Raw genomic sequence first — 17,623 nt, forward strand, 5'->3', positions numbered from 1 at the left:
TCTACCTCTACACACACACACATACACATGCATGCACACACACCAGCTCACACTAACATCCCATGACAAACCCAGCTCCCCTTGCCTCCACCAATACTTCCCCTCCATTTACTCCCATCAGGGGTCCTGTTTGTGTATCCATGTGTGTGTGTTTTTGCATCTGTTTGTGTGTGCGTCTGGGTGTAGCAGAGCGTGCATTTCTGTTATCCCCAGAAAACAACAGGCAGGGGTAGGATGGTTGAGTGAGGGTGTGTGTGCCTGCCTTGTTTATCTAGACTCTGTGTATGCATGTTAGTGTGATCAAGTGTGACGTGTGGGTGTGTTTATGTTTGATTGTTTGGCAGGCAAGCCAACTCTGGAAATTGAGTGTGTATGTGTGTGTGTGTGTGCGTGTTTGCAGAGGCAGGCATGGGGGTTGAGGCTAAAAGACTGTTTCGTTGTTTTGCTTTCATTCATCGAGGCAGGACGCAGAGAGTGAAGGATGGATGGAGAGGAAAAGAGAGGGCGGGGGCTCAGGAGAGGGGGAGTGGGTTAGTCAATTAGGTGAGATAAAAGTCGGTTTGACCTTCAGCACTCCTTCCACCCCTGCCGAGTCGCCTCCTGTGCCCCCCTTCTCCTCTCCTCTCCCTCCTTCCTCCTCCCCTCCCCGTGGCAAATCAGTGAGCTTGGATTCCCGCGGCTACTGTCTGAGGAGGCAATAATGATGTTTTGGAACACAAAGGCATTTCACGCTCAGACGAGCGCCTGATTTGGTGTGAAAGAGAGAGCAGGGCTGCCAGCCAAACTCTCTCTCCCTCTTTCTGACCCTCTTCTCTCCTTCTCTCCTCCCCTCTCTCCTCAGCCCGCTCACTCCCTCACAAGACCTGACAGTGCAGGCAGCAGCTGGGGCTCTCGGCTCTCCCCCCCTTGCCCCTCCACTTCTCCGTCATTCCTCTTTTTCCTCCCTGTCTCCCTCCCCCCGCTTCTCCCACCACATCCTCGAGCTCTGGGCTGTGATCCCAGCTGTCAGTATTGTTCAGTGTTTGACCCCAGAGGGAGGAGGGTGTGTGTGTGTCGGTGTGTGTGAGGTGGTGCGTAGGGGGAAAGGATGTGTTCACCGCCTTGTAGACTGCAGCAGCTTGTTGAGGTGGTGTAAACCCAGACACTGAAGAAACTGTCCCATCTGTTGAAGACTTCAATAGGGCCAGAACTCTCTATTGATCAGGTTGCAGAGAGCTATTGATTTTAACCTATTGATGGCTCAGTTTCATTCACTGTTTTTTTTGTGTCAGATGTCAATGTTTTGCACTTTTAAGGCAGATATATTAAAGCATTTTTTGGCTCCATGTCCAGCGAGCTCTAAATCTATTTTTTATGTCCTGAATCAGAAATTCACTGCTCTGTTTTAGTGGCAAATATTCTTTGTTTGGGATGTATTACCAGCTTTAAGGCCCAGACACACCAAACAGACACCAAAGAACTGTTGGCAACCAAGGCTGACAGTTGCAGGCAGCGGGAGTCTGTAGAAAAGTAAACTGGAAGACCAACAGGATGGATTGAAGACACTAGTTAGCCTTTTCGCACATTAACAACACAACCCAGTGTTTCAAGGAAAAAGGAAAATAATGAGCACTAGTGAACAATAACACAAAAATTACAAACCTTTTCTGCTTAAGAGCTTAATGGCTAAAAAAAAACTCTACTTTGTATAACAAATTTGTTCTTGATCTCACACCCTTGACTTCAGTAGTTTGTATGCTTTCCTTATATCTGTTTCTCTTCTTGTAAACTGAGCTAAACTGCAAATCAGAGTGATTCCTCTTACCAACGTGCACCACCGTCTCTGATTCACCGTGCTGAAGCAGCTGAAAACAGCCGACAAAGGCCGACTTGTGCCAACGATGCAGAACACAGCAAAAACTAGGGCAACGGACGCTTCTTGGCGCAAACTTGCAAATGTTGCCTTTGTTGGTTGGATTGGTTAGGTTTAGGCAGGAGGAGTGGGATTGGTTAGGGTTAGACAATCAGAAGCAGAGTAAGATGGGCCATTCCCTCGCTATCCTAGGATTCACAAATTTGCTTCCCGGACGGTTGACTGCCAGCTTGGTGTGTCGGCTCTTTCGCCTACAACACCTTAAGAAGGTTCAACCGTGTGTCGTTGCATCCCTAAAACATATTTTTTCTCTACTCAACTAACCGCCCCTTTCTTTCTCTTCTCTTCTTTGTCTCATAGCAGCAGCACCTATCCCATAACCATGGCAGTGCCCCTGTGCCCCTCACCCCTCACCCTGCCGGCCTTCACCCCTCTCAGCTGGGTGGTTCAGCTGGTCTCCTGGCTCTGTCAGGAGCACTTGGTGCTGTTCCTCCCCACATGTTGGGAAAAGAGGGCGGTGATAAGAAGCCCCACATGTCTGGACCGGACTCGCACTCTTCAGGACCCGAGCACCTGAGAGGTGAATAAGCAAACTCAGAAACACTGCTATGTTTTTTTGAAAGATAACTGGCTTTTATTTTCAGTATATTCATCATTATTATTATTTTTCTTTTTCCTAAACAGTGACCAAAATTGTCTGGGTTGCTTCCGAGTCAATTTGTCTGTGTGAACTTTGGGGTCTTATTTATATAAATATAATTACAAGTAGGTGTTACATGTCTAACTCATTCTGCTTCCTTTCTTATTTTTTTTGTCTTCTGCTCTGCTGAACACCCAACTCTGTGACCTCAACCACATGCACACATTTCCAATGGCAATAGAGCGAGAGCCCAGCACAGTAAGTACTTCCTCTTTCTGCAGCAATGTTTACTTCTCCTGACAAACCACTCTGTTTATTTTCTTGTCTCTCTCAAAGGGATGGTTTGGTTTTGGGGAATTTGAGTTTGTTCTTAGATGCAGTTTGACTTCAGCTCAACGGTGAGATTAGTCTGCCTTAGCTCTGTTGATAGACGTCTACAGGATCAGTAACTCAAATTTGCTCTGAGTAAACTACATTTAGTTGACACAGTGCAGTTCAAAGTAATGATCTCATTGTTTGGATTTGTACTTATGAAATGATCTACCTCTGGCTATGTAGGAAAAAACTGTAAAAGTCCCAAAAACCAAACTACCTCTTAAACCCTTCTGTGATGTAGACGAGGTCGTCTTAGGCCAACCATTAACTTATCTCACGTGTAATAGTATTTTATTGAAAATACAGTATACAAAGAGTCACAGCACATTTATCCACATGAAAACTAAGAGTTGAAACTTAAACTTATATATCAGATAAGCTGCACCTGTTGCTGCGGCAGCCTCATTTATTCATTTGAATGGTTTTACTTTTATTGCTGCCGCAGTGACCCAGTTTCCCCTCTGGGATCAATAAAGTTCATCTCAGCATGTCATTATGCATAAAAGCCCCTTGCTGTTTTTTACCTCTGTTTCACACCCAAATAGCTTTCATCCTTAAGTTGTATATTTTTGACTGTCAGTTTGAAAGTGTGTGTGCGCGTATGTATGTATGTGTGTGTGTATCTCTCGGGTAGAGCTTTGGCCTGCCTGTTTAGTTCTGCCCTAGATCTGCTCTGAACTGTTAGGTTTCTTTTCTCCTCCAAATGAGCTTTTTAGCATGGTCACACGCACACACACTCGTGCACACACACACTCCTCCAGCCTAGCCTGCATTGTTGTGCCTATTTAACACCTCAGTGAGCAGATTACCCCCTTCTCCCCCTCCTTCCACCGCCCCTGATCCCGCGCTTAAAGACTCTCATTGTGTTTAATATCACCACCACTGAGAGGGGAGGGCTTGGGAAAGGGGGGGGGGCAGGCAGCAGTCATATGACACTGAGCTTGTGTGTGTGTGTGTGAGAGAGAGAGAGAGAGAGAGAGAGAGAGAGAGAGAGAGAGACCATGCTAAAAGTGAACAGGGGAGAGACGGAGGGGGGAAATTGCTTATGTTTTGCGGGTCAGTGCTCCTGTGCTCAGCTCACTAAAACCTTTCAATAAAGGGGGGAGGAAGCGGGAGGGAGGGAGAAGGAGGGGGAAGGCGTGAAAGAAGGGGCCCTTGGCAGAATACAGATTTTCTCCCCCCTCCCTCACCCCTCTCTTTCCCCTCCCTTTTCTCTTGTCACCCTTTCTTCTCCTCAACACTCTCACACCCTCCCTCCATCCTCTCTGTCCTCTAATCTCATCCCTCCCTTTCCCCTTTTTTCTCACCCTCCTCCTCCTCCTCCTCCTCATCTCTTAGCTATTCCTCCTTCATTTACCCTTTCCCCCCTCAAAGCCCAAGCGCTCGCTCGCTGGATGTGTGCACGCGCTTGTGTGTTTGTGTATGTTGGATGCACATTTCATTGACAGGCTGAGACTATAATGGACTCAACATGAAGCTTTAATCCATTAACAATAGGATCCGTTGGTCAGGAGGCCAGAGGGGGGCAGCTCAGTGTGTGTGTGTGTGTGTGTGTGTGTGTGTCTGTGTGTCCCTGTCTGTGTGTGTGTGTAGTCTTGGGACACAGGGGGACGCAGGAGTGTTATGCAAGTAATACACACTCAGTCTGTTACACTTTTGATCACGCACACTCACTCTCACACACACACACACACACACACACACACACACAGACACACACACAGGTTTTTGCAGTCAATTACACATCGCACACACACACATGCGCACACACACTGCAGCCAGTGCAGCTTGTCAAAGCCAGGAGAGGGAGCACTGATAGATTTTGAGAGCCACTTAATGTAATCATTAACTTCAGAGGCGTGTGTTTGTGTGTGCCTGTGACTGGCTTTGGTCAAGTGAGAAAAGAGGTTGCTGTTAAAGTGTTAGTGCTGCTTAATTCATGCTTCTGTGAACTATTAACCTATTTGCAAGTAAGAGTCCTGTTTTTCTAACCTGCTCTACACGCAGCTGAATAGCTGTCGTAATTAGTGGTAGATGGATCAGACGGTTTAGTGAGCTCATGCAGAATGCACCCACAACAAAGCACAACCTGAACTACAAATGGCAAAACTGTCTCACCTCTGCAAATCCTTTTTTTCTCTCCTTTGTCCTCCAAACTCTTGTTTCTCTTTTTTTTTCTATTTTCTTCTACACTACCTATCTTTTTTCTTTAATCTCTCCACCCTCTGCTCTCCTTCTCCTCGCCTCTGCTTTCATCTGCAGAGTAACTCACTGCTGCCAGAAAGTCTTAGGAACTCAGATAAGCGACGCAACGGACCCGAGTTTCCAAATGACACCAAGAAACGCAAGGTGGATGACAAGGACTCCAGCCATTATGTAAGAAATGGTTCTGCTGACTGTGTTTTTGTTTGTGCAAAGGCTTGAGTGAGGAAAATGATTTATAATGTGACTGACTTAATTTGTACATGCATTTTTTGTGTTTGCACAGATATATCATAGGCAAATGTGCTGTTTCAGTTAGCTTTTTATGTCAACTTAAATTTTGACTTGCAGTTCCTTTTAACAGCTTATTTTTCTAATTAAAGGAAAAACCATTTGTGAAAATCTGCTGCAGGCAATGACCAGACAGAAGTGCAGAACACTTAATGAGGTGCTAACTTATGTATCTTGGTTTGCAGGACAGCGACGGGGAGAAAAGCGATGATAATTTAGTGGTGGATGTCTCGAATGAGGTCAGTATGTTTGGATTTTTTTTTTTGTCGTTTATTATTGGTTGTGGTAATTGTGGTCAATTCCTGTGGAATGAATGCATACTTTTACACACAGTAGTCTGTGTGGGATGTTTTCTTTAACTGAAACCACAATATATTCAGAGTTGTACATGGGACTGCATATTTCTATCCAGGAAAATGACCACATCATATTTGTGCAGTACTTTTGTTCTCTTAACTGAATCCTTGTCTGTCCACCAGGATCCAGCCTCACCTCGTGGCACGCCTCTCCCCTCCCCACGAGAAAATGGCCTGGATAAAGCGCGTCTTCTCAAGAAAGACCCCTGTAGTCCAGCTTCCACTGCATCATCAGGCAGTTCCTCCTCCCTCAAGTCCAAAGAGATGGCAATGGTAGGGATGGACAAGACACGTTGTGTCAGTATATAGTAGGATAAAGCAGGTGGAAGTTTCGATTGATGGTGAATACATGTGTCAGTAGTTACATTTCTTGTGAATTTCTCAAGTGTATCTCTCTCTCTATGGCAGCGAGACAAGGCAGGCACACCTGGGCTGAAGTCAAGCACACCAACACCTAGGGGTGACTCCACCCCTGGTCCGAGCTCCACTCCTGGAATCCGGCCCAGTCTATCAAAACCCCCATCCATGGAGATACCACATCCACCCAGTAAGTTCAGCATAAACATTTGTAAATGAATCACATGATAGGTTGTGCTTTTTCAATATGCTAATCTTGGCCAGAGTGTACATGTAGTTAGTTGTGTTTTCTAAAGTGCCTCCAGGTAAAATTGGATGAAATGATCTTGGACTTTTTATATACTTCCAAAAGAACTGCTGTTGTAAGTCTTAATCACAAATGTGACATGGCACACCTTTACTTCTAAAAGCACCTCATGTATGTGCAGATGTCCCTTGAGTCTGCTTGGTATGAAAGATAAATCTGATTGCCAGCAATCACAGTTTTGCTCAAAAATCTCTTGACTTTACTTTGCATCACAGCTAAAGAAAGAACTCTAATCAAGGGTTACTAGAAATGTCAGATAGTTGTGTATAATGATAAATCTGTGGGATCAATGCTTGTACTCTCAGATATTAAAGGGGTTGTGCGCTTGAATGCTGTTAGTTGTTTCCAGCTTTAATGCGTTGTTCTCTTTCCTTACCTCTCCTCCTCAGCTGCAGGTTTGCGGACTCCCCTGGCTGTCCCAGGCCCATACCCGGGTGCATTCGGTATGTTGCCCCATGCAGCAGGGATGAACGGGGAGCTGGCAGGTGCAGCTGGAGCTGCGGCCTATGCTGCTGGACTTCACAACATGTCACCTCAGATGAGTGTTGCTGCTGCGGCAGCTGTGGCTGCATACGGCCGTTCACCAATGGTGAGTGGAAAAGGATGACTTGTGCTTTGTTAAAATAATAAATAATAACAAAAAAGGGCTATGCAAAAGATCAAATCAACATAAGCAGTCGGCTGTTTATGAGATGTTTGATTTGGGATATTTTGACCCTGGTCAACAAAAACATCAGTGTGAAAAGTGAGTACAAATCTCTACAAATGTATCTACAAAATTATTTATTACCTAAGTATTCCCCTCCAACGAGACAATATTAAGTGTAGAGTCTCTTTTAGGAGGAATTCCAGGAAACAGTTTTGCACATCTAGACGCTCCAGTTTTTATTCTTTCGTTCAGTAAAACTTCTCGAGTTCTGTGAAGTTGCATGGTGAATGTGGGTGAACAGAACAGAGTGAATTTTCAAGTCATGCCTTTTGCTTCTGCTGCGTTCGTATGAGTGTTTTCAGCAGTGGCTTCCTCTTCACTGTTCTTCCTGAGGCGCCCGAGCAACAGTTGTTGTATGCACAGTGCTCACAACTCAGCCATGAAACCCTGTAACCTGCTCCAGGCAGATTTACAGCTGTACTACAGTATATTCTTTCTAGTTTTTTCATGATTGACCTTATGCTACTCTGAGAAAATATTCAATGTGTTGGAGATTTTCTTCTATCCTTCCCCTCAATCGAACTTTTCAGCAGATTTATTTCTCTGCTGTCTTGATAGTGTAGCTTCTGTAAGGGAAGTGTAGGTTGCATCAGTTCTCAAAGTTGCATGTCCAGATATTAAAATTAGTATCACTTGTCACGCCTTGATTAAACACAAGCGAACTCAATCCAACTTAAACAATTTTATTCTTTTTTCCCATCGATAAGTGTGGGAAAATCTGAATTGCATCTGCTGTAATTAAATATTTTAAAAGAATAAAAGATCGGGAAGTGGATGTGTGTGAATACTTTCATAAGCACTGTAGACTTTATAAGTGTCAATAGTTGCACAGCTGTATTTCTCTCGTCTGTGTGATAGTATTTATACAGTGGGTATGCTGGTGTGCATTACGCTCAATCACCTCATCACTCTTGGCTGTATTTGCGTAGTGTTCATTACACTGTTTAAATAGGTTTAGTAGACTCACAGCTGTGTCTGTGTCTGGGCAACACTTGATAGAAACTCACCAGCTGTGTGTGTGTGTGTGTGTGTGTGTGTGTGTGTTGGATTGGGGAGGGAGCACAAGTATTGACAGCTCTGCCTCTGTGTGTTTGCTGACTCTTAAACTCGTCATTCAGATTCAGAGGGTGTGTGTGCTCCTGAGTGTCTGTTTGCTTTGTGCTCATGAGTGTTTGTGTTCTGTTCCACAGGTAAGTATTGACCTGTGTGCGTTTTTTTGCCTATGCCCATGGGTGTGTGTTTGCACTGTGCTCATGAAATGTCTGTTTTCTTCTCAAGGTTGGTTTTGATCCTCATCCTCACATGAGAGTTCCTGGAATGCCTCCCAGTCTGACTGGAATCCCTGGTGGCAAACCGTAAGTGTGTTTGAGGCTGCTCGTATGTTTGAGGACTGATTGCCTGAATTGCCCCACGGAACAACTGATATTTCCCAGAAAAACCTCCACTCCACTCTCATTTTTACTTTCTGTCTGTATTCTGTCCTACTTTTTAACCTTTGTTCTCTTTTCTAACCTCCTCTTCTCCTTCTTTGTATCATCAGTGCTTATTCTTTTCACGTGGCTGCCGATGGACAGATGCAGCCGGTACCGTTCCCCCCGGATGCTTTGGTGGGCCCAGGGATCCCTCGCCACGCCCGTCAGATCAACACGCTGAACCATGGAGAGGTGGTGTGTGCCGTTACCATCAGTAACCCCACCCGACACGTTTACACGGGAGGGAAGGGTTGCGTCAAGGTCTGGGACATTAGTCACCCAGGAAACAAAAGCCCAGTGTCGCAGCTTGACTGTCTGGTGAGTGAGGTGGTGGGGCAGGTGTGCAGAACAAAAAACTGGTTATCAAAACGATTAAAACTAGAACTTCTGCAGTCATGGTGCATGTCTGAAAGGAGACAGAAAGATTCTTGTGTGGTATTAATAATAGAGTATTTTATATATGCAAAAATATTAACATATTTTTTTTGTCTCTGCCACATCAGAACCGAGACAACTACATCCGCTCCTGTCGTCTCCTCCCTGATGGCCGAACGCTGATTGTGGGAGGTGAGGCGAGCACACTGTCAATCTGGGATTTGGCCACACCCACACCCAGGATTAAGGCAGAGTTAACATCATCAGCACCAGCATGTTACGCCCTGGCCATCAGCCCGGACTCCAAGGTCTGCTTCTCTTGCTGCAGCGACGGAAACATTGCAGTCTGGGATTTACACAACCAGACGCTTGTTAGGTAAGACAGACCTTGGTGTATGTACATAGACAGAAGCAGCATGAAGAGTTTGCTTATCATCATAGTCTTGACCTTCCTTAACCAGCAGACACTCAGCCCTGGGTGATTTAAATCTTAAGATTATAGGAGGTAGAACATTAAGCTATAGTACCACCAGGAATAAAAAACAATTAAACCAAATAAAGTAAGAGCTTCACATTTTGGTAGTCTTGTGATGCATAGCACCTGCCTGGGCAACCTCTGGTGTCATTGTTTAAACACCTCTTTATTGAGCTCAGAATATATGTGTGTATCCTGCAGGCAGTTCCAGGGCCACACAGACGGAGCCAGCTGTATCGACATCTCCAATGATGGCACGAAGCTGTGGACTGGAGGCCTCGATAACACTGTGCGCTCCTGGGATCTGAGGGAGGGACGGCAACTGCAGCAGCATGACTTTACATCACAGGTACACACTCATATTTGCATTTATTAACTTTTTCAGAACTTTGTAAGAGAAATAGTATACCCAGTATGACTGAATTAAATTTTAGCAGCTGGCGTAATCTAATATTTCCTGTCTCCTCTGTCCAGATCTTTTCTCTTGGCTACTGTCCGACAGGAGAGTGGCTTGCTGTGGGAATGGAGAGCAGCAATGTTGAGGTCCTTCATGTCACCAAGCCTGACAAATACCAGCTTCATCTACATGAGAGCTGTGTGCTCTCCCTGCAGTTCGCCTACTGCGGTAAGAAACTGACTGTCTCGATCTCAGTCCATTTAGTCCTACTTTCACTCATTTCCCAGTGCTCGCTTTGTAATCTACCTTCAAACCAGCGTCTTTTAAATTAGTGATTTAAATGGGTGCTAGGTCTTTGTAAGGGATTTTTTTGGCATTTTGTTCCATATTAGATAGGGCAGCATAGAAATAGGACAGGAAAATGGGTTTGTCTCTTGTATTAGCCCTTCTTAAGTTCAGCTCCTTTTGGATCTGTGCTCCATCAACAGTTAAACTTAGATAGACTACATGAAAGCCTTATCTATGTTGAAAAGAAAACCCGTTTTTGAAGATTGTTTAAAGATGTTGCTGGTCACAGTGATGTTCATGAACACATTACATTTTATATAGTCACATTTTAAGTTTGCTACTGTTAACAAAATGCTTGCTAACAAGCTAACTGACTAACTAACTAACTAACTAACGTATAGCTACATCAAATTAGGAGTTAGCTTGATGTCAGACTACTAACGTCAGCCAGGTTTGCTTCCCTTGTATTTCTATGGCAACATTAAAGAGGGAGTAGTAAAACATTAAAGAGTAATAGTATAGTTAATAGTGTTGTCACGATACCAAAATCTTTGTTTCGGTACCAATACCAATATGAATTTCGATACTTTTCGATACTCTTCAGTACTTTTCCTAAGGAAAATTCCTTTTGGATACAAACCTTTAGAACAATAAATAGTAGGGGTGTAACGGTACCAAAAAAATCATGGTTGGGTAAGTACCTCAGGACATCACGGTTTGGTAACTCAAATGTCCCACCAAGTTTGTGTTGTCTCGTGTTGTCTCCCTTTGCAAGGCAGACTTTCTCTTGTCTTTTTTCACATGCGCCAGCTGCGAATGTTGATACAGGTGTTGTCATACGCACCACTTGTGCAATCTGTGCTCCAATAGGAACAAGAAAGGCGTTTGTGTGCATAATTGAGTAAAATAAATCAACTAAATTAATGAATTGAATCAATTTCAAAGTACCGGTATTTTCCAAATGCAGTATAGTACCGCTTGGAATACTCTAGTACCGCGGTACTATTTTAGTACCGGTATACCGTGCAACACTAATAGTAATGACATATTTTCGAGATGACATGAATTATCATGAGCCAGAGAAGATCAAGGCTGACGTTTCTTTGTTTAAATTATCTCTGTAAGGCTATGTGCTGCCTCAAACTAATATAACTTTCTACAGTAAAGAGAGACAAGCGCTAGGTCAGCAACATAGTCTGTATTCAGTAATAAAAACATTGTGTACTTTACAGATTCACAGAACGGTAAAACAGGACACATACTCAGCAGTGCAGCCAGGACATTGACTGAAATTGTCGTCATCCTTGGTCTCTACTTTTCCTGTTTTCATTGAGACCGGCAGCCTCAGTTTGCGTCATTTTGCCTTGTTCATAGAGATTACCATTGTAAATACATCCTTTCGTCACATACTGTAGTCCTCGCTGTCTGCCTCTTAAGGCTATTACTGCCTGACGCCCAGAAACTGTCTAATAAGCACTTATGCACCCGGCTAAGTGGAACCGATTTCGTCATGTTTCTTTTTTATCAAGCATGTCCAACTTAGCAACAGTAACTAAGGACGGCAGAGCTTATAAGCAGTCAATTCTACAAAGAGGTTTTCCTTTTTTCACTGTTTAATCATATCTTGTCAATCGTGTCATTGTCTGTCTTTTTTTGTACCCTGTGGTTGCTTATTGTGGGTGTATTTGTGTGTTTCTCTACGCAGGTAAATGGTTTGTGAGCACAGGGAAGGATAACCTACTGAATGCGTGGAGAACACCCTACGGAGCCAGCATATTCCAGGTTGGTACAACAGATCTCTACATTCATTATATAATGTAGTAACATGGTGTTACCTCTCTCAGTGACAGCTTACCGGCTCTGAACAGTAGTTGGGAACGCGCTGGCTTATCAATATTAATCTAGCTTGGCTCGTTGTTAGCTGGTAACTAGCTAAATAAACTAAACAATAAACATGGGGTCTCACAGTAGCCCTGATCTTATCTAGACACTTAACTCTACTGCTATCATGACTAGTCGCTGCATGTGTCTTCACTATGACACCCTGAGAGCTGCTTCCCTCCACACACACGAAGCACACGTCACACCCTCATAGGTTACCCACAAGGCCACCGCCCTTAGATGGGAAAAAGGGTGAGCCAGTAACAATGAATAATATGCACTTCCACCAGCACAGCACTGCATCGATGCAATGAAGGACCGGGAATCATGAACTTTTCATGGTGTTGCAGAGAATTCTCCACTGTGCTATTAAAGTTTTAATGACACAGGGAAGCAGCAGACATGCCTGCTGCTGGATTATGCAGTTAGATATTGCTTTTAGTGTGGAAATACATCCTGTGTCATTTGCTGCATCAGCATGCATCTCTGTGACAACATCATCAAGCAGGTTATGATAGCTACTGTATCTTATTAATCATTCAGCACTATTGATTGGAAAGAGAGCACCAGACATAATTATATTTTCTAAGAGCACAGTTTTAAAACTTTTAGTATCTCACACACAGAAGCAGCGACGTGTTATTTTTCTTTTTGTATTTGTGACTAACTTTTTCTCTATCCATCTGTCTCCTCAGTCTAAAGAGTCATCCTCAGTGTTAAGCTGTGACATATCTGTGGATGACAAATACATCGTCACTGGCTCAGGGGACAAGAAGGCCACTGTGTATGAGGTCATCTACTAAGGAAGGACGACTGCTACTACTACTACTACTACTAAGGACTATGGAAAGGAAGCAAGGACGTGATCTTTCTCACACACCAGATATGTTTCAAGACATTTTTGGGTGGGGACAGAAATCGCAAACATGAGTGACCTTGACAGCACTTCCTTTTTTTTTGTTACATCTGACACAGAGGAGACAAACATTTTACATGCACATATCTGTTGTGCCTGTATACGTGACTCCCTATCAGCTGGGGATTAACTGGAGCAGCTGGATGTTTAATGGAAGAAGAGGAACTTTGTGAATGTTCTTGTCTCTACTGCTTTCTGCTACGGACTGCACTGGGATCAGTTACAGGGACCAGACGATGACTGAACCAAAAGGGGCACTGCGTTGTTTTTGACTGGGACCAGCTCTTTTGGAGAACACTACACTGAACATCAGATTTAAAACACTTGAGTCAGTGTCACGACCAGGGGCAGAGACCCTAGAAGGAACACTCAAACCGATATGTAAAGAAAATGCAGATGGAAGGAGACGAACAGGGAAAGAAACTGACAAAATAACGGAGAGACGGAGGAGGACGGTGAAAGCAGTACGTGTTGGTTTGTATTTTGTTGCAGACAGACAATGCTCACAGCCTGTTGATCTCTCAGCTCAGACTCTCTGACCTTAGAACCTCAGCTTGCTGTTCTGATACGCCTACACTGTCTGAAAAGTACCTTTTCTGTCTTAACAGTAAGTCCTATCCTCACTAAACTGCACTGTAGTGGAAGCTGTCCACCTACACGCTTAGCACACACACAAAATGACAGTTTCAAACACACCGAAGGCCATGTTGACTCGTCTAGCATCACGCTGTTGATTTCTGTGATGGATCAATAGACAAAGTACATTTTCAGAATTTCTACCTATTTCAGATGCCACCAGAAAGTATTTACGTACTTTGGAGAAAAATTTGCTTACCACACCCAATAAGCTTCCAGAGCAGGGGAAATTTTCCTTCTTTTATTTTTCTTCTTCTGTTTCTTATGATCCTGCTTGAAAGACTAATTAGTGGAAACCTGAAGGAAAATAAAAAGAGATCGAATTAATCCTCAAATTCTACTGATTTCCTTTTTCTAGTGCACCTGTTTCAACAGATTATTTCCCCACTTATTTTTTCACATAGCTGTACTCTGCAAGCAACACAGGCCTTCATACTGTAATTTCTTAAAGGGACAGTTCATCCAAAAATCAAAAATACATATGTTTCCTCTTACCTGTAGTGCTATTTATCAGTCTAGATTGTTTTGGTGTGAGTTGCAGAGTGTTGGAGATATCAGCTGTAGAGATGTCTGCCTTCTCTTGAATATAATGGAACTAGATGGCAACAGCAAAGTCTCTTTCCAGAGATCATGACCCAGTCACTCAAGATAATCCACAGACCTTGTTGTGAGCAGTTTCATGTCGGAACTATTTTCTTTCTACTTAACTACACCTGCCAAACGGAAGAATGCATCTACTCACCACTGAGCTAGCTAACGTTGCAGCTGAGCTGAGGAGGACGCCATCAATGTTAACGCTTTCATAAGCACGAGCCTCTCATCCATGAGTAGATGCACGCCTCCTTCTGCGAAGTGATATGGTTGGCAGTTGTAGTTTGGTAGAAAAGAAGGTCCATAGATTATCTTGAGTAACCAGGTCATGATTTCTGGAAAGAGACATTGCCTTTGAGTTATTCAAATGTATTGATTTATTTATATTTTTTTGCACTTTGAGCACCACAAACTGGGTGCCATTTAGTTTTATTATACTGGGGAAAAACCAGACATCTCTACAGCTGATATCTCTAACACTCGGCAACTCACACCAAAACAATCTAGCCTTATAAATAGCACCACAGATAGGAGTTAATTATTATTGGAGTGAACTGCCCCTTTAACTTTTAGCCCTTACGCTCTGTACTTAAAACCACATAATGTGTCAGCTGCACCTTTACTCAGACTATTACTAAATTGACCTGAAAACATGTGTGACATACCAGGACTGATAATTGAACATCTGGATATAACTTCAGATTTACAACTAGTCTTGATTTGGTGTTATTGAAGTCGATTAATCGGCCTGCTGTTAGTTTTAATGCAGTTCATTGTCTCTTTTACTATAAGTTCGTCAGTTGAGGTCGTAATGATTAAATGTATTTTTTCCCACTTCATTTTAAAACAACCCTCTGGGTTACTGTCTTCATCGCTCTTTAAACCACATGATGTCTTACTCTATGGATGCTCAGTCACTCTTCATGAACAGGGACCAGCTATACTTTGAAAAAGATTATCTTGACAAGTTAATTAACCTTGTGTTTAAACAAGTGAAAAGTTATTTCTACCGTGTTCACTGTACAAACAAAACAAAATTGCCTTTTTTATTTTTTAAAACTATCACTTGTTTCTGCTGATTTTCTTGAATGTGGGACATCTGTGAAATCGCCCGGGAAAGTACAACTGTGTCCTGCTGTTGTCTTTTCACTTGAAAATAAGCAAGATTTATATTATTTGTCAGGATACTCTTACATTACAGAAAAAGGTGCAGTTGTATTTCAGCTTCAGGAAGGAGTCGATCAGTTTCAGCCATTCTGAACTCATTAATTTCATGACCTTGTGCTTAGTTTTTTTTTTTTTTTTTTTTTTTCATCTGTTTTGTCTGTTGAATGTTTGTAAAAATGTATATATCTGTTTTTTTTTCTTACAGGACATGCTTTAGAAATAACAAACTGTTTTTGTACGTCTTTTACATGGAAAAGAAACATCTAATCAGGAGAAATACTAAATGGTCTTAATGCTAGCTAATCTAAAATGATTGAAATATCTAGACAATAAATGTGTTTTTTTGTAACTGGAGTTATCTGTGACTTCTTTGGGTTGGTACAAGGACATGTTAGATAAATATTTTGGATCCATTATAGATAATTGCAATGGAGGCAGAGAGTTTCGAGAATCGGCCTTGAAAACGAAAGGTCATTTAGATTCTAGATGTAAATAAAACTTAGATGGTGAAAGTTAACCCATGCTTAATCCTTCCTCGTGGTTCCTTGCACAAAGTAGTGAAACTATAAACGGCTCAGTTGCCAGCAGAGGATAATGGCTGCCCTTGTTTGGCTTTGAAATCAAATGCACTTATTACAGCGTAAGGAATGGGTTTGCAGCACGTTTTAATGTTGACGCTCACACAGGTCTGCACCTTGTTGTGTGTGCATTCTCAAGAAGTTTCTTAGGTTTCTTTTCTATCAACACAACCCTGGATCCCATTTGTTTTTTAAAACCTCAACAGTCGTCGTCACTGTGAAGGAGAGGCGCAGGAAGAACCTGAAGTGATCCTGACAACAAAACAATGTAAGTTATTAAGTCAACACATCAATACACGAAGCAGAAATGTGAAAATATGAATTTTAGAAGCTAAAACTGACATATCAGCTCTTTACTTTTACTGTCTTTCTTCCATACAAATGTTTAAAATGTCAAAACAGGTGGCATTTATGTTGCACACTCGACACACATAACGTATGTGTGACGGATAAACACTGAACGCAGGCTTAAAAACACCTAGTGGAGATGGTGATTCAGGAAAGGCTGAAATGTACCTGAATGGGATCAAGCCTTTGTGGTTATTAGTGTGAGTGTGACTCCACTTGAAACAGCAAGCAACTTGACTGTGAATAATTTCTGCTTGAGTGTGGGCAGCTTGAGAGGCTCCAGCTGCAGGTGTAGTGGTTTGCTGCTACTCTAACATTGTTTTAATGAATTAACTTTGCTAGACTGCAAGTTCTTCAGGGCGCTGCGTTTTACTCATGCATTTCAACAAGTCCTCCAACCCATTCAATGACTTCCTTTGTTCATACCGTCTAATATGACCCACAGGAACATTTCCTAAAATGGCGCCCCCGCCAGTGTCGTACCTTAACAATGGAGTAGATCAATTATGACCGTTAAAACTACGTCTGGTTACTTTTTTGTCATATTTGCTGAAATTGTCACTGTATTCTGAAAGAGGTACATGACAGACAGGCCGTGGTACAAATCATGTCCCTCCTTCTCTTCCTACTGCCTCTGATGGCATTCGCTAGAATGAGCAAGAACCAACCAGAGCTGAGGAGTCCCTAACACAGCTGGCAATCATGTCAGTCACTGCTCGTCAACTATGGTCAAACTGTCAAACTAGGCAGCGCTGCTTAAAACATGAATCATGACTCTATTATTGCATGGCCCATTTCTCACTTTAAATGTTTTCATCAACATATTTTAGTGTACTGTTTAGCTGTAACATGAGAAAGTTGTTTGTCAGGTGGGCGTTCTTGTTACTCCGCTTAAAGGATAACTTTGGCATTTTTCAACCTGGGCCCTATTTCCTCGTGTGCATTGATCAAAGAGACTGATGTGAACAACAGTTTTTGAAATTGATCCAGTATTCAGGGATCCAATTCACTTGATCCGCTCTGCCTGTCATTGCCTCCTCAAGCAGAAGTCTTGCTCTGAAATATCACGAGACATTGCAAGATGTCACTTGTTGCTGGAAAACAGCAGTGGAAATGTGTGTGCGTTCTGGAAAGAGCAAGTAATCAGAGTTCTGGGCACAAACTTTCTAATTTTACAGCTAAACAGTATACTAAATTATGTTTCTGAAAATATTGGAGGTGAGAAACAGACAATGCAGCAACAGAATCTTGTTTCATATTTGATCAGTGCTGCCTAGTGTGACAGTTTGACCGCAGTTCACAGAGCTGCGATTGACATGACTGACAGCTTGTTAACGAGTGGTTAGGCCATTAGAAATACAAGGCAATAGAGAAGGCAAAGGATTATGATTTTTTTTTTCACAGATTATC

The 17,623-nt window shown here is 42.8% G+C and overlaps 1 protein-coding gene across 4 annotated transcripts in view; it reads left to right on the forward strand.

Annotated features, from left to right (window-relative positions):
• LOC117268830 (transducin-like enhancer protein 1) overlaps positions 1 to 15,636 on the forward strand; it is a 28,104-nt gene extending 12,468 nt beyond the window's left edge. For 2 of the 4 annotated variants that reach the window (XM_033645540.2, XM_033645556.2), the window contains exons 7-20: positions 2,213 to 2,432; positions 2,734 to 2,750; positions 5,130 to 5,243; positions 5,546 to 5,599; positions 5,840 to 5,989; positions 6,125 to 6,263; positions 6,770 to 6,969; positions 8,368 to 8,444; positions 8,630 to 8,879; positions 9,065 to 9,312; positions 9,613 to 9,760; positions 9,886 to 10,036; positions 11,802 to 11,878; positions 12,673 to 15,636. In XM_033645540.2, coding sequence (XP_033501431.1) covers positions 2,213 to 2,432; positions 2,734 to 2,750; positions 5,130 to 5,243; positions 5,546 to 5,599; positions 5,840 to 5,989; positions 6,125 to 6,263; positions 6,770 to 6,969; positions 8,368 to 8,444; positions 8,630 to 8,879; positions 9,065 to 9,312; positions 9,613 to 9,760; positions 9,886 to 10,036; positions 11,802 to 11,878; positions 12,673 to 12,780 — 1,953 coding nt within the window. In that variant the 3' untranslated portion in view covers positions 12,781 to 15,636. The remainder of the gene's footprint in view (positions 1 to 2,212; positions 2,433 to 2,733; positions 2,751 to 5,129; positions 5,244 to 5,545; positions 5,600 to 5,839; positions 5,990 to 6,124; positions 6,264 to 6,769; positions 6,970 to 8,367; positions 8,445 to 8,629; positions 8,880 to 9,064; positions 9,313 to 9,612; positions 9,761 to 9,885; positions 10,037 to 11,801; positions 11,879 to 12,672) is intronic. The other 2 variants (XM_033645548.2, XM_033645565.2) reach the window with 1 other exon arrangement.
• Positions 15,637 to 17,623: the final 1,987 nt, after the last annotated feature.

The sequence above is a fragment of the Epinephelus lanceolatus genome, chromosome 9, assembly GCF_041903045.1.
Source record: "Epinephelus lanceolatus isolate andai-2023 chromosome 9, ASM4190304v1, whole genome shotgun sequence".
NCBI classification, from domain to species: Eukaryota; Metazoa; Chordata; class Actinopteri; order Perciformes; family Serranidae; genus Epinephelus; species Epinephelus lanceolatus.